Genomic DNA, 27,408 nt, shown 5'->3' with positions numbered 1-27,408 from the left:
TCTACAATTTTAACCCTGATGTCCTTACACAGCTCTCTGGTCTTGGCCATTGTGGAGAGGTTGGAGTCTGTTTGATTGAGTGTGTGGACAGGTGTCTTTTATACAGGTAACGAGTTCAAACAGGTGCAGTTAATACAGGTAATGAGTGGAGAACAGGAGGGATTCTTAAAGAAACACTAACAGGTCTGTGAGCCGGAATTCTCACTGGTTGGTAGGTGATCAAATACTTATGTCATGCAATAAAATGCAAATGAATTACTTAAAAATCAAACAATGTGATTTTCTGGATTTTTGTTTTAGAATCAGTCTCTCACAGTTGAAGTGTACCTATGATAAAAATTACAGACCTCTACATACTTTGTAAGTAGGAAAACCTGCAAAATCAGCAGTGTATCAAATACTTGTTCTCCCCACTGTATATATAATTGTCCCCCCACTTTTAAAACCAAAGTTGCACCGCTGCTGCCATCTAACAGTGCCTAGGTGTGACGCTCTTCGATGTGACGCCTCACAACAGATGTACTCTATGAGGCTCAGTGATCTGAGTGGTGATGCGCCCTACCTTAGCCAGCGTGTCCTCATCCATGTGGTTCTTCTGCATGATGTGCTGCAGCGCAAAGTAGATCTTCTCCTGGAGCTTCTGCACCTTCCTGGGCTCCATCAGCCACGGCCGGTCTGACAAAGGAACACACAACCACATCACATGCCAATCAATCAATCAAATGTATTAATAAAGCCCTTTTTTACATCAGCAGATGGCACAAAGTGCTTATACAGAAACCCAGCCTAAAACCCCAAAGAGGAAGCAATGCAGATGTAGAAGCACGGCGGCGACGTAAAACTCCCTGTAAAGGCAGGAACCTAGTAATAAATTGTGTCCGTCTTACTACTAATAAAGACAGTCTCAGTAATGTCAGTCACTGTGACTGCAGCATTCTCCAGCCAGGCAGTGCCTCAGTAAGGTCTGCCTGTAGGTGGCAGCAGAAGGTAACTGTGGCTGTGTGTCGTCAGTACTGACCTGTGGAGATGAGCACTGCTGCGGAGAACAGAGCGATTTCCTCCTCAGTGAGCTGCAGAGAGCACAGACTCTTGGCAAAGTCAAACACCGCGCTGACCAGATCGTCACAGCCTGAGAGAGACAATAGAGAGGCGGTCAATTCATTGTCATAGTTATACGTTGTCCAGAGCATTATGGGTACTGTAGTACATCATGCTACTTAGATGACAGTCGATGAGGTGGTACAGTAGCGCTAGCAGCAGTGCCTTACCTAGAGCTTTGAACATCTGCATGCCCCCGTACTTCCCCTCAAACAGCACTGTGTTGTTGAGTGGGTTAAACGCCCGACACATTCTGACCAGGACCACCTCCAGACAACCTAGATAGAGAGAGAGAGACACTTTGATGACTTTTTGCTATAAACTTTTTGCTATAGACTTTTTGATACATAAAAAATAAAAAAATGTTTTAAAGGATGTGGAAATGTGGTTGTTTCAAGCAGCTTGTTTCCAGTAGGTCAGCAGTGTCAGCTCACCTGACTTGAGCAGAAGGATCTGGTCATTCTGGCACAGCTCCATGAAGCCTGAAATGCGCTTGGCAAACTCCACCACATACTGGATGGCATGTGTGATCTGGATGGCACACTGCTGCCACAGCATGTCTCGTGTCTGCAGAGAAATACACACGTTGGCAAGTTCAGAACTTCAGCTCGTATACACACTGCTATAGCACTTCCGCAAGTGCAAACAAATACAAACCGTATTTAACACACGTTTATGCCAAAGGACTATGCCCACAACAAGACGCGCAGAGTTGTATTTCCCTTTTTACAGTTCAATGAAGTACCATACAGGAATAGGGAAAATGCATACTTAGAAAATTGTCAGCTCCCTCGCTACTCAGAATATCCAAAGTACAATATCAGCAAATTGCTTTTGTGTGTTCTATAGTGTCTGTCTGTAAGATGAATCTCTATGGAGAATATTTCAAAGGGTTCTTCTGTAATGACCCATAATCCATTAGACACAGAGGAATGAGAGAAGTCACGGTGATATAAAAGAACTAGTGATGTTTCACACACACACACACGCACACACACAGGCAGGCGGAGAAAAGGAGCGAGAGAGAGATAGAAACAGAAGAAGGAGAAACGAGCAGAGAAAGTGAGAACTTGAGAAAAAAAAGAGACAGAAAGAGAGGGGGGTGAGATTCTATAGACAACCAGAGTTTGGAAGAGAATGAGGGCAGTTGGTATAGGGAACAAAAGAGACATTGGATGACAATAGAGTTGGGAGGTGCTCAGAGGTTGTACTGTAGGTTAGTGAGCAGTGTAAACTCTGCTGGTCACAAGGAATACACACACACCACGGGAGGCTGCTGATAGGAGGACGGCTCATAATAATGGCCGGGAACGGTGCAAATGGAATGGCAACAAACACCTGGAAACCATGCGTTTCATGTATTTGATACCATTCTCCTGATTCTGCTCCAGTAATTGCCACAAGCCCATCCTCCCCAATTAAGGTGCCGCCAACCTCCTGTGAGGTACACACACTCGTCACACTCACTTTGCTCTGGTACATCTTGATGTCATCGTAGGAGTGTGTTTGCCAGGCCAGCTGCTGGAGCTCATCTGCTGTGTATTGACAGGTCTCTAGGTGAGACTTTATAATGTTCTGGGCGATACGATCTATGGAGGGAGAGGGGGTGAAGATACAGAGTCAGACACACTTTGATCACAATTCGAGCAAAACGGTAGCTTACCATTCATTGTCTATGGAGCATGAAACCAATGAACCGTACACAAGCTTAATGAAAACTAACTTTATTCAACTTCCGAAGGTTTCAGTCCTCATGCAACTTTCTATGTAGTCTCGTCCACCAGCCTGGGGACAAAGTTCATTTTCATGTATCTGAATCTGAATTGTAGAAAATAATTGTTGGGCTAATTGAAACGGTGTGTAGAAAACAGCAGAACAGATCTTTAAAAGAATCAGCTAATGTATTGTGTACCCCCATCCAAGTATGTGACAACTCCAATAGAGAGTGCACTAGTAAAACTGTGTTCAGCTGACTTGACATTGCAACCTTAGTAAGGCAGGTGAAACAGCCTGTACCCTTAGTAAGGCAGGCAACACTCAAGCTTCACTCTGCAATCTGACAGGGTGTTTCTTGCATTAATGGGCTGAGCTTCAATATGATGCCCCCCCCCCTAGGAAAGTCTGATCTCAGGTTGCTCACACTGCTTATCACAATGACAGCTTATCACACGTAGCCTCTCCATGACACCTTCCTGTTCAAATCATCAACTAAGGCCTGGTGTCTTCCTGCCCCCTACAACACTCGGGCCTCATTATGTCATGCACCTAATGTTTTTGAAGGTGGCACTGATGGTCCTAATGAACACCTGTGAATAAACTTAACCCTAACCCTTAGTTACCTAGCTCTCCCATGCTGACATTGCTTGGCGCCAGCTGACTGTCCTGGTAGGAGCTATAGTTGAACAGGTTGGTCACAGGGGTCAAGTCGTAGACAGGCTCCTGTTTTATGTGCTTCATGCCCGCCATGTCCAAGCCTGACTGATCCGGGGAGGGCTGGGTGGAGTCCATACCGTGGTAGTAGCCGCCGGGGGCACCACCGTTCACCTGGCCCTTGGGAAGCTCGATAACGTGGCCGTTGGCGTAGGTGCCTCCGATCTCGTGGTTGAGGGTGTTGAGGCCGTTGGTCAGGCTGGAGGAGTAGACGCGCGCCAGGGCCTCGGCCTCACCAGTCTGCTGCTGCCGCTCATTCAGGATCCGCTGCTGGTGTTTCTGCACCTCGGCGTACAGGCTGTCTCGCTGCTTCTTTGACATGCGGCCAAACTTCACCGCTACGCACAGAGGGAGGGTTCTTTATTAGTCACATTGTGTTTGGTTTCTCTCTCAGCTTCACCTGTGCTTTTACATTCTAGAGATTACAATAGTATTTGACAATCTTAAAGGGATAGTTTGTGATTTTGACAATGAAGCCCTTCATCTATTTCCCTAGAGTCAGATAAACTTGTGGATACCATTTTTGTTTCTGCGCCCAGTATGAAGGAAGTTTGAGGTAGTTTCGCAAGCCAATGGTAACTAGCGTTAGCGCTAGCATGCTAGCTGTAACCGAAGCCTTTCAGTTTTTGCGCTAAGCTAGTTAACATTGGCTCGCGAAACTACCTCGAACTTCCTTCATACTGGACGCAGAGACAAAAATTATATCCATGAGTTCATCTGACTCTAGGGAAATAGATGAAGGGCTTTATTGTCAAAATCGCAAACTATCCCTTTACGTAAGCAAGTGTCTACACTTGTGTTTGTGTATGTATTTGTGTGTACGTTCATGTGTGTGTCGAAGCGGTCTCACCATCTCTGGACATTCCGAGTGCGAGACACTTCTGTAAGCGGCAGTGTTGGCAGCGGTTTCGGTTAGTCCTGTCGATCAGACAGTTCCTCTGGCGAGGGCAGGAGTATGCAGCGTTGTTCTGCTGACTACGTCTGAAGAACCCCTACAGGACAATCACAAACACGAGCGGTCAGTCAATGTTTTGTAAATAAAGGAAAATATAGGAAAGAAGATATAAAACAAAATGACAGGAGAAGGATGGACAGAGGGAACAACAGAGCTGTGTTGACAACTCACTTTGCAGCCCTCACATGTGATGACTCCATAGTGGATTCCTGATGACTTGTCTCCGCAAATTTTGCATGGTATAACTTCGATTTGGGCTGTGAACAGAGAGAGGGGAGGGGAAAACACACATACCTGAGTTACATAACCGTTTTATTGGATCACACACACTTGCCTGTACTGTACCAGTGTTAATGGCCGCTCAACTTTTCCCCCACTGTCGGGGGGCTCATTAGTGTGTGTGTGTGCGTGTGTTATTGTCACATATGACCCAGTGAGGGGGCACAGCACTCCCAATCAGAAGGAACCTCTCCAGTCAGCAGGTCACTGTGACATTGGGACATCCTGTTAATTTTAGCAGTGTTTTTTTTGTAATGGTAATGACAGGAACACTAGTGACAGACTTTATGTCAGGACGATGAGCAGGGGTCCTTAGATGTGCTCCCAGGATTGTAGTGGGGTTACATCACCAAAGTATCTTCCTTTATTCACTCACTCGCATTGTAAACGTAGTGTACTGTGGGACAGAACTGTGTACTGTAGGTCTGAAATCACCACACACAGAAACCATTAGGAGTGTCCAGTGACCACAGTAACCAGTGTAGCCACGTAGTTCAAGACAGAGAAGAAGAGTGACAGATAGATTGAGCGATAGGTGGCACATATCTGCTGAGACTGCACACTCACTATAAAGAGATTAGACACTCAATCTAATCCTAAATGACTTCCTTCCTCCCAAGCTGTTTCCTTGCAATGCACACTGGCTTATCCAAAGCACCAATTCCCCAATATTCTTTCTGTACCTGAACCTGGTAGAATCAGGTAAGATGGTTATTAACAGACATTTCAGGTGATTATAAAACATGTTTTGTTTAGTTACTTTTTTCTTGAAATGTTTCTCTAACTTTACTGCAAGTCAAGCTAGCTAGCAAACGTTAGCTAGTTAAAAGATAGGCTAGGTTGAATATAACATTGTGGCTAGCAACCTCAACCTAACAATTATCATCACAATACACTTAAATGGGAGGCAACAGTCATATATATATATATATATATATATATACATACATACACACACACACACACACACGACCATTCAAAAGTTAGGGGTCACTTAGAAATGTCCTTGTTTTTGAAAGAAAAACAAAAAAAATGTCCATTAAAATAACATAAATTGATCAGAAATACAGTGTAGACATTGTTAATGTTGTAAATGACTATTGTAGCTGGAAATGGCCGATTTTTTAAAATGGACTATCTACATAGGCGTACAGAGGCCCATTATCAGCAACCATTACTCCTGTGTTCCAATGGCATGTTGTGTTCACTATTCAAGTATATTATTTTAAAAGGCTAATTTCTCATTAGAAAACCCTTTGCAATTTTGTTAGCACAGCTGAAAATTGTTGTCCTGATTAAAGAAGCAATAAAACTGGACTTCTTTAGACTAGTTGAGTATCTGGAGCATCAGCATTTGTGGGTTCGATTACAGGCTCAAAATGGCCAGAAACAAATAACTTTCTTCTGAAGCTCGTCAGTCTACTCTTCTTCTGAGAAATGAAGGCTATTCCATGCGAGAAATTGCCAAGAAACTGAAGATCTTGTACAATGCTGTGTACTACTCCCTTCACAGAACAGCGCAAATGGTCTCTAGCCAGAATAGAAAGAGGAGTGGGAGGCCCCGGTGCACAACTGATCAAGAGGACAAGTACATTAGAGTGTCTAGTTTGAGAAACAGACTCCTCACAAGTCCTCAACTGGCAGCTTCATTAAATAGTCAACACAAAACACCAGTCTCAAAGTCAACAGTGAAGAGGCGACTCCGGGATGCTGGCCTTCTAGGCAGTTGACAGTGCATGCCATAGCAAACACCAAGCCATGAGGTCGAAGCTCCAAGACAGGATTGTGTCGAGGCACAGATCTAGGGAGGGGTACCAAAATATTTCTGCAGCATTGAAGATCCCCAAGACAGAGCTCCAAAGATATTTTTGGCATGAATGTCAAGCGCCACATCTGGAGGAAACCTGGCACCATCCCTGCGGTGAAGCATGGTGGTGGCAGCATCATGCTGTGGGGATGTTTTTCAACGGCAGGGACTGGGAGACTAGACAGGATCGAGGGAAAGATGAAAGGAGCAAAGTACAGCGAGATCCTTGATGAAAACCTGCTCCAGACTGCTCAGGACCTCAGACTGGGACAAAGGATCACCTTCCAAAAGGACAACGACCCTAAGCACACTGCCAAGACAACGCAGGAGTGGCTTCGGAACAAGTCTCTGAATGTCCTTGAGTGGCCCAGTCAGAGCCCGGACTTGAACCTGATCGAACATCAATGCAGAGACCTTAAAATAGCAGTGCAGTAACGCTCCCCCATCCAACCTGACATGAGATTGAGAGGATCTGCAGAGAAGAATGGGAGAAACTCCCCAAATACAGGTGTGCCAAGCTTGTAATGTCATTCTCAAGAAGACTCGAGGCCGTAATCACTGCCAAAGGTTCTTCAACAAATTACTGAGTAAAGTGTCTGAATACTTATGTAAGAACTTGTGATATTTCTGTTTTTTAAAAACCTGTTTTTGCTTTGTCATTATGGCTTATTGTGTGTATATTTTTATTTCATCCATTTTAGAATAAGGCTGTAATGTAACAAAATGTGGAAAAAGTCTAGGTGTCTGAATACTGTCCGAATGCACTGTATGCACCAGTCAAAAGCTTGGACACACCTACTCATTCCAGGGTTTTTCTTAATTTGTACTGTTTTCTACATTGTAGAATAATAGTGAAGACATTAAAACTTTGAAATAACACATATGGAATCATGTAGTAACCAAAAAAGTGTTAAACAAATCAAAATATATTTTATATTTCAGATTCTTCAAAGTAGCCACCCTTTGCCTTGATGACAGCTTTGCACACTCTTGGCATTCTCTCAACTAGTTTCATGAGGTAATCACCTGGAATGCATTTCAATTAACAGGTGTGCCTTGTTAAAAGTTAATTGGTGGAATTTCTTTCCTTTTTAATGTGTTTGAGCCAATCAGTTGTGTTGTGACAAGGTAGGGGTGGTACACAGAAGATAGGCCTATTTGGTGAAATACCAAGTCCATATTATAGCAAGAACAGCTCAAATAAGCAAAGAGAAATGACAGTCCATCATTACTTTTAGACATGAAGGTCAGTCAATATAGAAAATTTGAAGAATTTTTCAGGAGTCTCTTATAAAATGGGTTAAAGTCATGTATAGTATCCCTAGTTGTAAAGTAGTAAATAACTTATCAGAAAGTTTTAAACTCTCAAGAGGAGTAAAACAATGTTGTCCACTATTGGCATATCTATACTGGTTGAGAGAATGCCAAGAGTGTGCAAAGCTGTCAAGGCAAAGGGTGGCTATTTGAAGAATCTCAAATATAAAATATATTTTGATTTGTTTAACACTTTTTTGGTTACTATATGATTCCATATGTGTAATTTCATAGTTTTGATATCTTCACTATTATTCTACAATATAGAAATTAGTCAAATAAAGAAAAGCCCTTGAATGAGTAGGTGTTTCCCAACTTGACTGGTACTGTACACATATATATTTTAAATTATTATTATTATTATTTGTATTACTATTTTCCCCTAACTCTACTACCCCTCCTCTAGTTGGAGTAAACTAATGGACAACAACACCTAGGCTTCTACTTCCAGGTTATACATACTATATACATTTTACGGACACAATGCATTTTACAGTAGTTATCTTTTGTTTTTAATCCAATCCTTGAGCTTCCCTCAACCCCTCCCATCTATCTCTCAAGACCATCCAGTTTTGATTTATATTTGCCATATATTTTTAAACTGTGCTGTTTCACAAAAGTTCTGAACCTTTCTTATTCTCATCAATTTTACAGATTGTAAATGAAAGAAACATTTTTGCCAAAACTATTATTATATTATTGATCGATTGACTTAGATTTTTCAAATCACCCAGCAGTGCTATTTGCAGAGTTAGCTCCAGGTAAATGTTGCAGTCCTTCAGCCATTCCTGAACATTCGACAAGGGACCCCAACTGGGTTGTGTTCATTTGGAACCAAACGGAAGAAAAATGGACAGAAAAAGGAAGGGACTACCTGGATTTGTCCAATAAGAAACACTAGTTTTCCTTTTACGTTGCAAACATAATTTTTTTTATGTGTGCCCCAATGAACACAACCAATGATTCATTACAATCTGTGGTAGAGCAATAACAGAAAAACTGTACACTATACAAAGTACACAGATAAATTACATCTAACGTTTTAGCCTATGAGTGTAGTAATTTGTGGTCAAAGGCAATGTCCAAAAGTATGTCTTACCTATGGCATCAGTTTTCATTTTCCGCGGAGACACATGCATAAACACATGTAGCCTACACACACCGCTCTGTGTTGCAGCTACAACAGGATAACAGGTGTTTTAATGTGTGTGTGGTAATGATTGGTTTACGTCACTGCATCAGCAGTGTTTATGGAGTGTGTGTGTATGTAGTTTGTATGTCATCTGTGTGTGTATAGTGTCATAATGGGATTAGCTCAGGGAGATAATGACTACTCAGAGTTGTCTGCTGCCTAAGCTGGAGCTGTCTTGTACCCCTTTACCCAGGGAGGGATGTCCCACTCCCCCCAAAAAGCCTGAGTAAGAGAGGGTCCGACTGCGTGTTTAATGACCCTGACCTCTGTGACCCCGGAGTCTAAGACCATGTGGTGACACAAGGTTATTTAGATCCTGACCCCACACGACCCAGGACTCTATTATGTCAGACAGACAGACAGACAGACAGACAGTAGGGGTTAAAACTGATGAGGGGTAAGACAAGGCCCTCTTGAGAGCTGAAAACCCTCAGCAGACAGGACCTTTCCCTTATCGATCTACAAGCCCTACATACCCATTGTGAATGAGTCATTAACTGCATGTCTGGGGGGGGGGTGCATGTGTGTGTGTGTGTGTGGACTGGGACTGTGAGTGTTATGAAGGAAGGACTCTCTGGGTTTGTTCTAGAGGTGACCCATTTCCACCAGTTCCTGGCCAGTGCCAAACTGGGTCAGCGCAGCGGGCTGGACTGGGCCGGACTGGGAAAGAACATACAAACAGTGTGATGCAGTGAAGATGTCTATTTATAGTGTGAAAAACAGGTCAGTTGTGCCTCAGGAAATGGCAGTAAAAGAGAGAACAACACTCTGTGTTTGTGTGTGTGTTCAGCCGCTCTCATTTACAACCACGGTCTGCTATATTCCCCAGAAAGTCTCTTTGTAGCTCCTTTAGGAACAACTCCTAATTGAACTTCAAGGAAGGACATCTTAAAAACGCATTTATCAACTGACCAGTCTACAGTTTATAATAATGTTTTGAGGGGTGTGTGAACCGACAAAGATTATAATCCAGCTGTCAGTATTTCTGTGTTCATGTGGGTGAGTGTGTATGAGTGTGTAAGCTTTTGGGTGATTTTGTGTATGTGAATTTGTATGTAGGCGTCTGTATTCTTATGTGTGTGTTTGAGAGTGTCTGTGTGTATGTCTCTGTGTGTTAGAGATTGTGTGTTTCAGAATGTGTGTGTGTGTTAGAGAGTGTGTGTGCATAGCCACCGGGCCTGTCAGGTGGAATAAGGAGCCAGTCGTGACAGCTTGGCTGTTGCTAAGACGACCACCCACCCGCTTCTGTCGTCTGCCTGTCAGAGTAATGATTTGCTGAGCGGTCACACACACGCCTACAGGAAGTGATGTCACCAAACTATGGAGTATTTCTTGCTTACCATCACCATCCTACCCTTTTTACTGCCTCCTCTCACTTGGTGCACCAACACTATGGTTGCATTTTGCACCAAGTCAAATCAAGTGGCTCTAAAACGGTGTATTTACGTAGTAGTACTGCAGACAGGTACATTGAGTGCAGTTACTACTGTATATATGGAACACGTGCTTCAGGATCCTATTCTACATGAGTTTAGAACAGATAGATAGCATATAGATAGCAGATAAATAGCTGCATGAATGATTCCTAGGCCCTCTGACTGGCTGGCTGTGTGGGCGTGGCTGCCCTCTGACCCTCTGACTGGCTGGCTGTTTGTTATCCAAAGGTTATGTAAGAGTGCAGCGCTGGCGATTCCATGGCTAAGAGGAGCTCAGCCCCACAATCTCCTCAAAGAGAGAGAGAGAGAGAACAAGAGAGACACAGACACCAACAAACAGACAGACAGACAGACAGGTGGGTTACAAAAAGTAAGGGAGACAGTTTTGTAGGGTAGTCTGGTTGGTGTAGTGAGTGATGTGTAGTGAACTGGCACGTGGAGTGTGTTAATTGATTTTTAATGAAGTGAGGAACTCCACTCAGTCTCCTGGGTTCCCAACTCTCTAAATAGAGCCTTAATTAGCTTCATTAGAGGAGATGGGAGCATACGTACATGAGCACTGGCTCACCATAACTCAATTTATAAAGAACACACACACACACAAAGCAAGACAGCATCAAAACTTGAAATTGCCATGTGGGCTCCTGATTAAATGGGCGGAAGTTGATGTGCTTGATGTACATATCCCAGAAAACTTAAAAATAGATAGGATGTTGAAACTGTGGAAAGGGAAATACCTGTCCATCTACGGGAAAATGACGCAGATTAATGTCCTATTGACACCGCAGGTTCCATATTTATTCATGGCTCTGCTGACTCCAGGAGAGTCCTTTTTCAAGACATTTGATTTGATTTATTTTTATTTGGAATGGCAAACCATTAAACGGACACCTTTGTATTATGAACATGAGTTAGGAGGGTTGAAATTAGGACATATTAAGGCATTAAACCTCTCTCAAAATGATATTTAAATCCAAACTGGTTTTGCAGCAGACTACTAAGAGAGGCACATCCAAGGTTCAAAGTGGTCTTTTTGCCGTTATACTGATTAAAACCAACCATTTCCGGTGGATTGATAATGGATCCCTGCTTAAAGTATGATCCTTTTTAAATGAAGCGATCCAGAGTTGGTTACAATTCCAATTTCATCCTCCAGATGAGGCAGAACAAGTATTACAGCAAATAATGGGGTTAAAACTCCAATGTACTAATAGAGGACATTTTCTTGGGAGAAATGCATAAAATATCATGTTTCTGAATGACATTGGAAGGTAAAAACTGTCACACAAGCTATTAACAAAGGGTGTATGGAGATGTATATTCCATCCCAAATCATAGCCAACTCATTGAAGCTCTGCCACAAAAATGGAAGAGGCAATGACTCAAAAGAGAAAGGAATTAAATGATTTGTCTGCCTCCAATGAAAAACAACGCACGGCCTAAAATGTATCAGTTTCACTTAAAGTCGAGAGGTTTGATAACTATGCCCCTTCGAATTCAAGATTGTTGGGAACAGGTTTTGTATGTGCCAAAATCATGGCATCGGGGTTTATGAACTGATGTACAAAAACAACAACTGAAGCATCAATCTGTTCTTTTCAATTTAAACTATTATATAAATCTGCACCACTTATGATGGCACAACAAGCAGAGGGATGTCTCCGGTCACCATTCCTTTCCCGGTAGCCATCGACTGGATCATGAGGAAGACAACAGGGAACAGGCGAAATGGCATACGGTGGTTTCTATGGACACAGTTTGACGACCTCAACTTTGCAGAGGATCTAGCACTCCTGTCACACAGTCAAGAGCAAATACAAGATACAATACCAGACCTGGACACCACATCATCCCAACTAGGACTCCATATCCACAGAAACAAAACCAAGATAATAAGGCTCAACAACTGTTCAGCCCCTGGTTCGACTGTGATCTTGCAGAGTTACTCCACCTCCAAGAATTGCATTTGGTGAAAGGTTCGGCACCCGCATACTCAGGCTGACTGGCTCTCGTTCAGGCAAATGAGAAATAAGTGCACTCAGGCTATCCGGAAGGCCAAAGGCAGTTCTCTCTCTGTGGGTCTAACCCCAAGACGTTCTGGGCAACGGTTAAAGACCTGGAGAATAAACCCTCCTCCTCACAGCTGCCCATGTCCCTTAATGTTGATGATATGGTTGTTACTGACAAGAAGCACATGGCTGAGCTCTTTAATCACCACTTGATTAAGTCAGGATTCCTATTTGCCTCCTTGCCCATCCAACATTTCCTCATCTCCCACCCTGTCACGACGTCCGCCAAAGTTGTTGCCTCTCCTTGTTCGTTCGGCGGTCGTTGTCACCGGCTTTCTAGCTGCCACCGATCTACTTTTCTTTTTCTATTTGTTTTGTCTTGATTGTACACACCTGGTTCCCATTACATTATAATTATATTCCCTATTTAACCCTCTGGTTCCCAATATGTTTTGTGTGTGATTGTTTCTTGTTGAGTGTTAGTAGACTGCTGTGTTATGGTGTGTTTTCCCTGCGTGGAATTTTATGGTTGTTTCTTTTCGAGTAAAGTATGTTATTTTACTCAGTTCTGTGTCCTGCGCCTGACTCCATCCTCACCGCTGCACACTGACACATGACACACCCCTTCTAATGCGACTATCCCCGATGCTTCTCTCTTTTCCCCCTGCCCCGCTACAAAGTTTCTCGCTGCAGGCAGTCACTGAGTCCGAGGTGCTAAAGGATCTCCTTAAACTTGACCCCAAAAATCCATCTGGGTCAGACCCCTTTCTTCTTTAAGGTTGTTGCCCCTATCATCGCCAAGCCGGTCTCTCCTTTCTGGGGAGGTTCCCATTGCTTGGAAGGCAGCCACGGTTCGTCCTTTATTTAAAGGGGAAGATCAAGCTGATCCTAACTGTTATAGAAATAGAAATAGGCCTATCTTCCTATTTGCCCTGTTTATCAATAGTGTTGGAAAAACCTGTCAATAATCAACTGACTGGCTTTCTTGATGTCTATAGTATTCTCTTGGGAATGCAATCTGGTTTCCGCTCAGGTTATGGATGTGTTACTGCAACCTTAACGGTCCTCAATAATGTCACCATTGCCCTTGATTCTAAGCAATATTGTGCTGCTATTTTTATTGACTTGGCCAAAGCTTTTGATACGGTAGACCATTCCATTCTTCTGGGCCGGCTAAGGAGTATTGGTGTCTCTGAGGGATCTTTGGCCTCGTTTGCTAACTACCTCTCTCAAAGAGTGCAGTTTATAAAGTCAGAAAATCTGCTGTCTCAGCCACTGCCTGTCACCAAGGGAAACACAATTCATAGATTGGCAGATAAGGGTGCTCTAGAGCGGCTAGATGTTCTTTACCATTCGGCCATCAGATTTGCCACCAATGCTCCTTATAGGACACATCACTGCACTCTATACTCCTCTGTAAACTGGTAATCTCTGTATTCCTGTTGCAAGACCCACTGGTTGATGCTTATTTATAAAACCCTCTTAGGTCTCACTCCCCCCTATCTGAGATATCTACTGCAGCCCTCATCCTCCAAATACAAACACCCGCTCCGCCAGTCACATTCTGTTAAAGGTCCCCAAAGCACACATCCCTAAGTCGCTCCTCTTTTCAGTTCGCTGCAGCTAGCGACTGGAACGAGCTGCAACAAACACTCAAACTGGACAGTTTTATCTCAAGCTCTTCATTCAGACTCAATCATGGACACTCTTACAGACAGTTGTGGCTGCTTTGTGTGATGTATTGCTGTCTCTACCTTCTTGCCCTTTGTGCTGTTGTCTGTGCCCAATAATGTTTGTACCATGTTTTGTGCCGCTACCATGTTGTGTTGCCACAATGTTGTTGTCGTGTTGTGTTGCTACCATGCTGTGCTGTCATGTGTTGCTGCCTTGCTATGTTGTTGTTTTAGTTCTCTTTATGTAGTGTTGTGTTGTCTATCTTGTTGTGATGTGTGTTTCGTCCTAGATTTATATTGTATTTATTTATTTTAATCCCAGGCCCCCCCGTCCCTGCAGGAGAGGCCTTTTGGTAGGTCTTCATTGTAAATGAGAATTTGTTCTTAACTGACCTGTCTAGTTAAATAAAGGTTCAATAAAACAACCAATCCAAATCACCCTCAGAGAACCACTGGAGGATGTGAGGTCCTTCACCTACCTGGGCAAGATGGGTTAGACAGGTAGGCAAGATGGCAAAGATGGGTTAGTCTGGAAATCTGAGTGATGGAATTAAGATTAGAGTGATTGGTTGATTGGCTGATAAACTTGGAATCCAGTATGATTAGGAAATAAACATTATATATTGAATTGTCATGTTTTCCACCAAGTCCTTCAACTAGGAAAGAGGCGAGTAGGGGCATAATCAAACCTATATAAAAAGGGTATTAGAAATAATGCAGTAATGGTATTTGATAGACTCCAATTCTATCTTCTAATTTCATAGCTGATCCACCCCCCCCTCCTTAAAAAACACATCAATACCAAGCGCAATACAAGCCCTTCTTAGAACAGCAATAAACTGTGGGGTGATCTTTCTACCACTAGGTGTTGCTGTATTTCAACAGCCGTAGGGGCTATTTGTGTAAGGGTGAACAGGAGGGGCAGATTGGACATGCATGTTTCATCTATTAACTAGAGGGGACTAGCTACAAAAAAACAAACACCCGGGGCTGTACTATGTTCAGCATGCTGTTACATGGGATGGGAGCGTGGAGTAGCAGCAATAGGGGTTATGTAGCTACTTGTATTGCTGCTCACACACACACACACACACACACACACACACACACACACACACACACACACACACACACACACACACCTGTGTTTTCACTAGGGTCAGCAACGGCTACATTGACCCACTTGGACAGCTCTGGCATCATGGCAGCAGCCGGGTATTGTAGGTAATTACTCAGACCTGTCTGTATGGTTGGCACTGTCTCCATGGGCTCCGTACAGTCTGCTGGAGTGAAGAGTAACACAGGGCAGGCAAGTAGGGAACTATCCCCCATCCCCCTTCCCTCCCCTGATGCCTGCCCTGTGTTGTGGGGGCAAACATGTCTTTGTCCAGTTGACAGTAGCCATGATGCATCAAGGATGTTAGTTACTCCCCCCCTTGCCCTCCTCCCCTCCCATGTGTAAGAGGGCACAGGCTCGTCCAGTTTGCCGCAATGCTCTGTGGGTAATTGCTCATGGGGCAGGTCTGGGATCAGCTGCGCTGGGCTCATGGAATCCAGCTCTGTGCTCCGATTGTACACCCCAGAGAGGGAACAGAAGGGGGCCACTGGCTGACATTCAACGCATCGATTCACACACACAGACACACATGCACGCGCACAAAAGTGTACATATGTATACACACGTACAAATGCACTCATACGTCCGCACACGACAGTGTTTATATAGTGTTTATGTAGCGTTGATACATCCCATGTTTTAACTACAACTGTGTGCATGAGTATACAGTATTTTTCTCCACCCTGTGGAGTATTTCCCACGTCTCCCTTGCATGCCTCCACCCCTCTGCCCACTAGAAGTGAAGCCCACACAACACATTGTGGGGTTCCTAGTGAGTGACCCTGAGATGGGGAGGCATGCAAAGGAGGCGTGGGAAATACTCCACAGGGTGGACCCAATCCCATCGCCCCCAACCTGTCCCTCCCACCCCCTGCCCCCTCAGGTCTACCTCTCGTACACTGTGCCATCTCCTTCCCAACACCATCCTCTGTGACTTGTAAGGCCTCTCCGGGATTGACCTCTGACCTTTCTTTCAGGCCTGAGAGAGGGGGAGTGCATCGGACTGTAAGGAACAAGTCCAAGGATGATGTGTGTGACCACAGCACCTGGTCTCTCCCCCTCTGCTCTGAGAGCAGGGGTAGCCCACACACTGTGTACAGAGATAATGATAAGAATGATCCAAATCATGTATTTGCTGGAGTGTACAAAAATAAGTAAACATGAAAATGGCTGTCTAGCAATGAGCAACAACCACATGGAGGCATGGACACACATACTGTCATCGTACTATCCCACCTATTCTGGTTTGAGAAAATAATTATTTTGTTGTCACTGCCTGCTCCTTAACCCTCCCTTAACCTCACACTGTTCTTCCTATGGTCTTAATCCTAATTGTAGATGACATTGTGTGTGCGTGTTGTGTGTTTGTGTGTGAGAGAGGGGGAGGGTAGAGGGTAGGACTAATAGGGAAAAAGAGAGCGAAAACAAGAGAGCTATAGCGTTAAAAACCTGCAGATTCTACCACATATTTGGCTGGAGGACACTAGCGAATCACATGGATCCAAAGGAATGGAGGCTAAACATATCAATTATACTAAAATAAGTGTTACCGTAATCCACAGACAAATTAGTGGGCATACACAAATATTTGGACCAAACTACAACACTTGCCACTTGCCTTGTGTGTGTGTGTGACACAGAGAGAGAGGGAGAGAGTGTGTGAGAGAGAGAATGTGTGTGTGTGTGTGTGTGTCTCTCTCTCTCTCTCCCTCTCTCTCTCAGGAATGGACGCTAATAGCTCGCCTCAGGCCACAATTTAACTCAGTCTAACAAGGTTTTCCCCAAAGTGGCCCCAGGGGCATCTTTCGCAAAGAGCCAAATTGATCACAAAGACAATCAAAGTGTTCGCTTCACCTGCACTCTCTCTTTCCCTCTCTCTCTCTCTCAGACACACAATATCAGTATTTTATGAAAATTAATATGAAGGCACTGCTTAAAACAAAGAGGCTATAATGAAATATGACTTTTTTTTATAAGGACACTATTCTGAGCACTGAGGCTAGAGAAGACCTGGGTTAAAATACTACTTGAAATCTTTCAAATACGTTGAGCGTTTGCTTTAGCCTGTCTGGAGTACCAGATGGGCAGGGTTTATAATTGTGGGAGCTACCAGCAGGTCAGTACCAGCAGATCTGGTACTGAGGTTCAAGATGAAGCGCAGCTCACAAGAGAGAAATAGAACTGATGATGCCCTGGAGAATCTCCTCAATGAGATTAGCTACTGACGCTAACACAGGCTAATCTTTGCCACTCACAAAACGCTAACCCCTATTAGAAGCTCACCCGTATAGTTGACACAGTAAGTGCTATAGGTATGCTACCACAAACTCCCTTCTATGGAATACGATGGTGGGCAATACCTTTTTACAGCATCTAATTGAGTTGTAGAATACATGCTAAATGCATAATATAAAATAGTCTTCAGAAAAGACCTTTAGGTAACTAAAAATGAGTTGCATCCCATGGTAGCCATGGTCACCTTCTATAGGACGCTATTAAGTGCACAGAAATTTCACCTAGTTTCCTCGTAGGACATAGTAAAGACTGGAATGTAACAGGGACATATACAGTGCCTTGCGAAAGTATTCGGCCCCCTTGAACTTTGCGACCTTTTGCCACATTTCAGGCTTCAAACATAAAGATATAAAACTGTATTTTTTTGTGAAGAATCAACAACAAGTGGGACACAATCATGAAGTGGAACGACATTTATTGGATATTTCAAACTTTTTTAACAAATCAAAAACTGAAAAATTGGGCGTGCAAAATTATTCAGCCCCCTTAAGTTAATACTTTGTAGCGCCACCTTTTGCTGCGATTACAGCTGTAAGTCGCTTGGGGTATGTCTCTATCAGTTTTGCACATCGAGAGACTGAAATTTTTTCCCATTCCTCCTTGCAAAACAGCTCGAGCTCAGTGAGGTTGGATGGAGAGCATTTGTGAACAGCAGTTTTCAGTTCTTTCCACAGATTCTCGATTGGATTCAGGTCTGGACTTTGACTTGGCCATTCTAACACCTGGATATGTTTATTTTTTAACCATTCCATTGTAGATTTTGCTTTATGTTTTGGATCATTGTCTTGTTGGAAGACAAATCTCCGTCCCAGTCTCAGGTCTTTTGCAGACTCCATCAGGTTCTCTTCCAGAATGGTCCTGTATTTGGCTCCATCCATCTTCCCATCAATTTTAACCATCTTCCCTGTCCCTGCTGAAGAAAAGCAGGCCCAAACCATGATGCTGCCACCACCATGTTTGACAGTGGGGATGATGTGTTCAGTGTGATGAGCTGTGTTGCTTTTACGCCAAACATAACGTTTTGCATTGTTGCCAAAAAGTTCAATTTTGGTTTCATCTGACCAGAGCACCTTCTTCCACATGTTTGGTGTGTCTCCCAGGTGGCTTGTGGCAAACTTTAAACAACAATTTTTATGGATATCTTTAAGAAATGGCTTTCTTCTTGCCACTCTTCCATAAAGGCCAGATTTGTGCAATATACGACTGATTGTTGTCCTATGGACAGAGTCTCCCACCTCAGCTGTAGATCTCTGCAGTTCATCCAGAGTGATCATGGGCCTCTTGGCTGCATCTCTGATCAGTCTTCTCCTTGTATGAGCTGAAAGTTTAGAGGGACGGCCAGGTCTTGGTAGATTTGCAGTGGTCTGATACTCCTTCCATTTCAATATTATCGCTTGCACAGTGCTCCTTGGGATGTTTAAAGCTTGGGAAATCTTTTTGTATCCAAATCCAGCTTTAAACTTCTTCACAACAGTATCTCGGACCTGCCTGGTGTGTTCCTTGTTCTTCATGATGCTCTCTGCGCTTTTAACGGACCTCTGAGACTATCACAGTGCAGGTGCATTTATACGGAGACTTGATTACACACAGGTGGATTGTATTTATCATCATTAGTCATTTAGGTCAACATTGGATCATTCAGAGATCCTCACTGAACTTCTGGAGAGAGTTTGCTGCACTGAAAGTAAAGGGGCTGAATAATTTTGCACGCCCAATTTTTCAGTTTTTGATTTGTTAAAAAAGTTTGAAATATCCAATAAATGTCGTTCCACTTCATGATTGTGTCCCACTTTGTTGTTGATTCTTCACAAAAAAAAATACAGTTTTATATCTTTATGTTTGAAGCCTGAAATGTGGCAAAAGGTCGCAAAGTTCAAGGGGGCCGAATACTTTCGCAAGGCACTGTAGCAACACTACAGCGCGTTCAGAAAGTATTCACATCCCTTGACTTTTTCCACATTTTGTTGGGTTGCAGTCTGAATTTAAAATGGATCCAATTGCAATTTTGTGTCACAATACACTATAATGTCAAATTGGAATCATGTTTTTAGAAATGTTTACAAATGACTTACAAATAGAAAGCTGGAATGTATTGAGTCAATAAGTATTCAACCCTGTTGTTATGTCAAGCCTGAATAAGTTCAGGAGTAAAACTGTGCTTAACAAGTCACATAGTAAATTGCATGGACGCACTGTGTGCAATAATAGTGTTTAACATGATTTTTAAATGACTACTGCGCCTCTGTACCCCACAAATACAATTATCTGTAAAATGCTGAATAGAAAGTCTTATGTTTGGGGCAAACACATCACTGAGTACCACGCTTCATATTTTCAAGCATGGTGGTGGCAGCAACATGTTATGGGTATGCTTGTCATCGGCAATGACTAGGGAGTTTAGGATAAAAGGAAATGTAATAGAGCTAAGCACAGGCAAAATCCTTGAGGAAAACCTTGTTCAGTCTGCTTTCCAAGAGACACTGGGAGACAAATTCACCTTTCAGCAGGACAATTACCTAAAACACCAGGCCAATTATACACTGGTTGCTTAACAAGATGACATTGAATGTTACTGAGTGGCCTAGTTACAGTTTTGACTTAAATCGTCTTGAGAATCTATGGCAAGACATGAAAATGGCTGTCTAGCAATGATCAACAACCATCTTGATAGACCTAAGGAATAATGGGCAAATACTGTACAACCCAGGTGTGCAAAGCTCTTAGAGACTTACCCAGAAATAATCACAGCTGTAATAACTGACAAAGGTGATTCAAACATGTATTGACTCAGGGGGTTGAATACTTATCTTATCAAGATATTTTCAGGTTTTATTTTCCATTCATAATCATTTTAAAAAATGTGAGAATGGTGGAGGCTACTGTAATGCCTCTAGAAAGTACAGCTAAGTGTTCTGTCTGACTTCACACTGTGTCCAAGAAATTGTATTAACTGTGTATTAGCTGTTTATTAGCTGTCCTTGTTGAATTGTTAAGTAAGACACCGCATAGACACACACACACAGATGGTGAATTGCACACATCCAGAAAACTGAATTAACCGCTCACACGATCTGACTGTCTTTATCGTTATCTTTTCCTTTCTCCCTCCTCTTTCCCTCCCCTCTCTCTCCCTCTCCCATCTCTTTCCCTCCCCTCTCCCATCTCTTTCCCTCTCCCATCTCTCTATCCCTCTCCCTCTCCCTCTCCCTCTCCCATCTCTCTTTCCCTCTCCCATCTCTTTCCCATCCATCTCTCTTTCCCATCTCTCTTTCTTCCTTGCCCGTTCTTGTATCCACGTGACTCACGTCATGATGACTACCACCCACAATAGACACGTCTAGTTACTACTGAACAAAAGTGAGCTGATGAGATCAAAGTTCAATCCCATAGTGCACCACATCACACTCCACCAGACTACCAGGGTGCCTCTGCTTCCACCACCAGCCAGCGTATGGATACACTGCATAACTGAGAGATACTTCCAGTGTGTTTAACAAGGACATACTAAAGAGAGAAAGGCTGCTTCTTTAACTCAGGGTCAGGCAGCACTGGGGCGATAGCAAGAGATCCCTCACAGCCAATATAAACTAGATGCAATGTACTGCTAGTGTGTCACACACACACACACACACCATCCCTCTCAGCGGGGTATCGCATACAATCCCTCAGACACTGAGGAATAAAATCAACACGGAGCAGTCGCTAAGTAAGCGCGCTTGGATGCCACCCTCACGCTCAGAACCACTGGGACCACACACTGATAGAGAAGCACGGTCTACAGGCTGCTGTTAACAACATTATCTCAAACACACTGATAAGTCAAGCAGGCACACACACACACACACAAGCTCTCTTAATTTGAGTTGAGAGCACAAGTGATGGAAGAGCAGACCGGTCGAGTGAGGAGAGACAGGGACACAGGGTTAGAGCAAGCGCAGTGGTGTAAAGTAACTAAGTAGAATGTCTTTGAAGTACTACTTAAGTGATCTTTTGGACTAGCTATACTTTACCATTTTTGACAGCTTTTGCACCACTACATTCCAAAAGAAAAGATGTACTTTTTACTCCCATACATTTACACTGACACCCAAAAGCACTTGTTACATTTTGATTGCTCAGACAGGACAGCAAAATGGTCCAATTCACGCACCATCAATATAACAAGTTGTCATCCCTACTGCCTCTGATCTGGCAGACACACTAAACACAAATACTGTGTTTGTAAAATATGTCAGTGTTGGACTGTGCCCCTGACTGTCCATAAGAAAAAAATTAAAATCGGGCCGTCTGCTTTGCTTAATAGCAGGAATTTTATGAATAGCTTTTACTTTGGAATTTTACTCAAGTAGGACGGTTGAGTACTTTTTCCACCACTGTACTTAAGTATATTTAAAACCAGAGACTTCTAGAACTTTACTCAAGTAGTATTTTACTGGGTTACTTTCACTTTTACTTGAGTCATTTTCTATTAAGTTATCTTTAATTTTACTCAGGTATGACTATTGAGTACTTTTCCACCACTGACCAAGAGACAGAGGGGATAGAGGAAGACAGGAACACAGTTACAGAGAGATAGGCTATACATACTGTAGTCATACGTGGATGAATTGGGTGCAGTGCGTGTGTGTGTGGTTGTGTGTGTATGTGTGTGTGAGTAATGGTGCAACACCTCAGTGTGGAGGATTAGCTCTCCTGACCCAGGCTTTGAGTAATCTTTCCCCTAGTTACATAACACTGGGCCATTAGTCAGTAACACACACACATACACACACATATATACATACGTACACATACATACTGTGCACATACAAACGATGAGTATATTTTCCTCTATACTGTTTCCTCCCACCAACTAAGGTGTTGCCTGCTCCTTCCCCACAATGAATGCTACCCAGTGAAATAAAGGTTTATGTTCCTAATTATGACAATATAGAGAATGCTGTTCAAGCTGTGGGTAATGTTGATGAGGAGATGAGTTAGATCGTGTAATGTGATAAATGATTTGGAGTAGATTATGTAAATTAAACTGTGCACCACAGTATAGATTATGCTGTGGATTGCTTCCGTAGACCTTCAGGAAGCATCGATTCCCTTGATAACGCCGGGATTGGCTGATCAATGCAGATGCAGGATGCCTCAAATTCTATTGGCATTGGGACCTCATGCATGGCATTGTGGCTATTTGTGTTTTACAGGCCAGAGTTGAGAACAGAGTGGGTGTATGTGTTTGGGTGTATTTGTGTGTGTGTGTGTGCTCACGAAAGAGAAGGAGTGAGATAGAGAGAAAGAGAGAAAGAGAGAAAGAGAGAAGAGGAAGATGTAGAGAGAGAGACAGAGACAGAGACAGAGACAGAGAGATGATGGCGTGTGGCGTCTTCTGTGGTGCTGTCTGTAGATTATGGAGTGTGTTGCTGTCTCACATCTACCCACCACACCCCCTTTGTCACCCCCCTCTCTCTCTCTCTCTCTCTCTGTCATTCTGTATTTTCCAATAGAGAGGAAGTGTTGGAGATTGTGATTGACACCTTTCACTCACAGAGAGGATCACATAGACCACACCCAACCCCATGACCCATCCCCCTCCTGCTCTGGACTGAACTCAGTGACCTAATACCGTCTATGGGAGGGTTTGCCTGTGTGAAAATGGCATTGCATTGCAGTAGTGTGTCATCGTGTATCTGTGTGTGTGTCTGTTGGAATGCATTTGTGCATGTACACACATGCATACATATACATATTATTACATTGTGTGTTTGGTCACCTGTGTTAGGCTTATGCATGTATGCATATCTGTGATCATATGTGTGTGAGCATGTGTGTTTGCATGTGATGTGCGCATGTGTGGTGGCATCATACTATTATACTGAAGGTGTATTTTGTGGGTTACTGTGGATGAGGGTGAGAGTGTACAGTAAGTGTAGGTGTAAAGGTACACCTGGTTCCAGAAGCCCCCTGGCCAAACATAATCAAACCGAAAGAAATGAACCCATCTGCAAATATCTTCAATTCGAAAGGACAATTTGCGAAATATAAAAGTAGGGTGTTCATGATTAGAATAGGCTTATAGCCCTCAACAAAATGGCTTTAAATGGTTTAATTGGCAATGAAAATGTATGGGGAGGTTGAACTTGGGAAACAAAATGCTTGGACCCCAACCATTAAATCCAAATTAAAATAGCAACAATTAATCAAGAGCATGTAAAAAATATTTGACACTGAGCAGGTTCTTTTTGTATGTGCTTCAGGTGCATCAGGTTATAACTATTTTCAGAACGTTTCCTTCTTGTCATTGGATAACTGCTTGTCATTAAATAACGGAAATTGAACAGTATAAAAACGAGAAACTTTTCTCTTTTTCGCCACAGCATTTTCTCCCTCCCCTGGTTGGTTTTGGTTATCGTTCTAGTATAGGCTACATCATCGTCCGTCGGTCAGCCGGGACAGGAGGTTTGACAATTGCTAAATGATCATTAAACAAGGCATATGAGGGGGGCTCTATTTTTCATAACCTCGTGGATGTGATTGCATTTCTCTGTGAGCAGTGCAGACTCCACAGGCTGCGAAGGTGGGGAGAGGGGCCGCGTGGCGCACACTGATTTAATTCTATCTGACAAACCCTTTGGGGCGTTCAGCAGGAAAGACGGAGAGAGAAAGACAGGAGGACAGAGAGAGACGCTTCGGGCCTTCTTCTACCCACCACAGCTATAAAGCCGGATATTTCGGCATCCCCCCAAGAAGCCCATGCACTAGTGGTCGCAAGGCCCAATAAAATGTGAGTGTAGGCTACAGTTATTGCAAGGCGGGCGGGCTGTTCAAGTCATTTGCGCGCGAGAGAGAGAGAGCGAGAGCGAGAGAGAGAGATAGATGTCCTCCCCAAAGTTGTCGTCCTCTTTTTCCCCCAGGGTTATAAGAGAAGGCCTGCTAAATTGCTAATCGCAGAGGCAAACAGGTGTATTTTAATCCTTCCAATGTTGCTTGATTTTCAAAGCCAAATAGTAATAGCATTGGACACAATAATATTAATGTAAAAATAGGAAAATACTGTTAATTAACATCACAGAATATTGTTGCACTTTGAAAAAATTTCATTAATTAGTCTAAATATTGTCTTATAGCTAGCTATAACTTCAATAATGGGCTTAGAATAATCATAATTATTATTTGAATGTTGTTTATTTTAAGATTCATTTCTGTACTGGGCATGTTGTATATTTAATGATGACCAACTCAAATTAAGCTCGCCATTGATAATCTATGTTTAACGTTAATATTGCCCATAATTTAGTACAGTTTAGTTTAACTACACTTTATTAATATCAACACAATGGCGTTTTTGTATCATTTGTCATAGGTCTACAAATGAATGAATGCAGCCGGAACAACAGACGCTATAGACTACCTCTAAGACTAGACTGCCTCTAAGTGAGGCCCTCACCTGTCTTTCATTGAACGAACTGGTTACTTTATTTATACTTTTACACTATCATAATAGTTATTGTAGGCTTATTTTCGTCACGGGTTTCCGTTTAAGTGATGATTGTTATTTTACAATTCACAAGGTAGCCTATAGGCTAGTGATCATACAAATTAATAACACTAGACCTACGCAATTTGACAACAATTGGTCATCCTGGAAATGTTCATTTTCAATTATTGGACCGAACAGCATTACCACTATGTTTTGTTAGTCTGACATAATTTGTAGGAGTAAATTGTAAAATAGGTATACTATTCAGCATTGAAGGCCTTGGATCCAAAGCGCATGATTGTAAGGGAAGAAAGAGGGAAAAAGAGAGAGAGCTGTGGGTTGAACTTCCGTCTCGAAGACATGGGGACATTACCCTCTCTCTCTCTCGTGTGTGTGTGTGTGTGTGTGTTGGACGTGGGGGGCACTAATGTTGCATTTCGATGCTTATGGAGCGGTGCAGCGCTTGACTGATGGATATGGGTTAGTAGAGCGCACTCCCAACACAGAACCTCCTTGCTTGGCCCTATATCACCAGGGAGGTATGTAGGACACAGCCTATACATGGACAACAAGCTTATATTTGGGGTTCTGATGGGGTACGACAGTTGAACGAAGCTCACGAGGCATGTCTAACTTGTATTCTTCAAGAATTAATGGGTACATATAATTTCTAAGTCCAAAAATGGATGCTGCAACTGCAGATTGCTCTTTAAAGAAACAAAATGTATTTGCATTTTTTTTCTTCCAGAGAGCAAACATGTATAAGACTGTGTGTCCTGCAGCCCATGGCGCTATAGGGCCAAGCAAGCAGGTTCTGTGTTCCAACGTGTCATGCGTTCTACTAAACCATTTACATTTATCCAGTCCACGCTCCTCCAAACTAAATAGTGTTGCGTTAACTCAGAGTTAACTCCAACACTGGGACTTATACAAGGTGTTTAATGGGCCATACATGGACGTCTCATGGAGAACAACACGCACACGCACACACACAATATAAAGATCCGAATAGGTTACTGAATAGTGAGACTAAATGGCAATTGTATTGTCAAGCTGGGGCTAATAGTGACTGAGGCATGAGCAAGTTGGGATAAACAAACTTCCCTAGTAAAGTTCCCACAGCGCACACACAACAGAACTATAGTACAGAATGGATGTGGGGAATACCAGTGATGTGAGTGGGTAGATGCGCCTGGTATTTAAATGAGCTGTCAAAAGCAGTTGGATCCTTACCTCGCATGGTGGTGTTTGTGCGACTCTCTTCCGAATGCAGCAGTCATGAAGAAACAAACATAAATACTTTTAAAAAGCAAAATCCCCGGGCAAAAACAAAACAACGTTAATGTTTGCCGTCGTCCACGTTCATTCGGGGAGTGTTGTTTCTGCGCAAAAGCATTCCAGACCAGAACAGGCTCGTGCTTGTTGACGCGCTGGGCAGAGTGGAGCAGAGAGACCGGTCGTGGAGTGTGGAGAGGTGGTCAGACGGTTTGAGTGTTCGTCCGCTCAGCGAGCATGCGGCTTTTCACATGACATCTGCGCCTGAATATCTACGGGAGGTTTTCACTGTTTCCCCCGGCGGAGGGGAGAGCGCTAGAGAGGTTTAGAGGAGCAGGGATTGGACTAGCACTTTCTGCTCCTCCCACTCTCGACGTCCCCAATAATGAGCCAGTGTAGTAGCCTATAGCATACTGTAGGCCCTAATCCAGCACGTACCTTCATAACAGTGAGGATACTTTCGTTATATCGTCCTCCCTAATATGGTGTTTACTAACAGTTAGTTAGCCTACAATAACACATCATCCAACCATCTAACAACCATATTTCTACAACATTTTATAGACTAAAGAGGAGCGTTTGAGTTCAGGCTGTGATTGCCCACATCGTCAATCATTTTTAGAGTTCACTATGGAAAAGGGTCAGAATCACACGTTTCTTTCATTTCACAGACAATTTACAATCAAATAAATGATTTTGTAATGTATAGGCAGGCCTTAACCTCTCACACTTAGTTAGATTAGGCTACATCAGTTAGACTAGCACATTTTGAAATCATTTAGAATTGGGATTTGAAAAATGGTTGAATCTAAATAGTTTATTGGTTACAAGGTTCAACACTCTCCCTGGTAAATATTTAATATATCGGATGTTAAACACTGTAATGGCTGTGGATTGAATAGTTAAAGAGAACCACTGAAAAAATATTGATACCCGCACTACATATATATTGAAATACTAAATGTTTATCAGTCAAATTTAGCTGTTTAAATGCTTATGTGTCACTGAGAGGATACAGGCTCAAATGATATTACACACGTCTAATGTTTCTTCTCTACTG

The 27,408-nt window shown here is 43.0% G+C and overlaps 1 protein-coding gene across 2 annotated transcripts in view; it reads right to left on the bottom strand.

The window, feature by feature from the left end:
* Positions 1-26,650, bottom strand: part of LOC112263251 (nuclear receptor ROR-beta-like) — a 30,046-nt gene extending 3,396 nt beyond the window's left edge. The window contains exons 1-9 of one of the 2 annotated variants that reach the window (XM_024439320.2): positions 26,307-26,650; positions 4,655-4,740; positions 4,379-4,520; positions 3,438-3,866; positions 2,566-2,687; positions 1,533-1,665; positions 1,269-1,376; positions 1,019-1,129; positions 563-675 (exon numbers count right to left, since the gene is read on the bottom strand). In XM_024439320.2, coding sequence (XP_024295088.2) covers positions 563-675; positions 1,019-1,129; positions 1,269-1,376; positions 1,533-1,665; positions 2,566-2,687; positions 3,438-3,866; positions 4,379-4,520; positions 4,655-4,740; positions 26,307-26,313 — 1,251 coding nt within the window. In that variant the 5' untranslated portion in view covers positions 26,314-26,650. Of the gene's footprint in view, positions 1-562; positions 676-1,018; positions 1,130-1,268; positions 1,377-1,532; positions 1,666-2,565; positions 2,688-3,437; positions 3,867-4,378; positions 4,521-4,654; positions 4,741-8,982; positions 9,080-26,306 lie in introns of those variants that run through there. The other variant, XM_024439319.2, reaches the window with a different exon arrangement.
* Between the last annotated feature and the right edge of the window lie 758 nt (positions 26,651-27,408).

Source organism: Oncorhynchus tshawytscha, linkage group LG12 (assembly GCF_018296145.1).
Source record: "Oncorhynchus tshawytscha isolate Ot180627B linkage group LG12, Otsh_v2.0, whole genome shotgun sequence".
NCBI lineage: Eukaryota > Metazoa > Chordata > Actinopteri > Salmoniformes > Salmonidae > Oncorhynchus > Oncorhynchus tshawytscha.
This window is presented reverse-complemented; position numbering and strand designations above follow the sequence as displayed.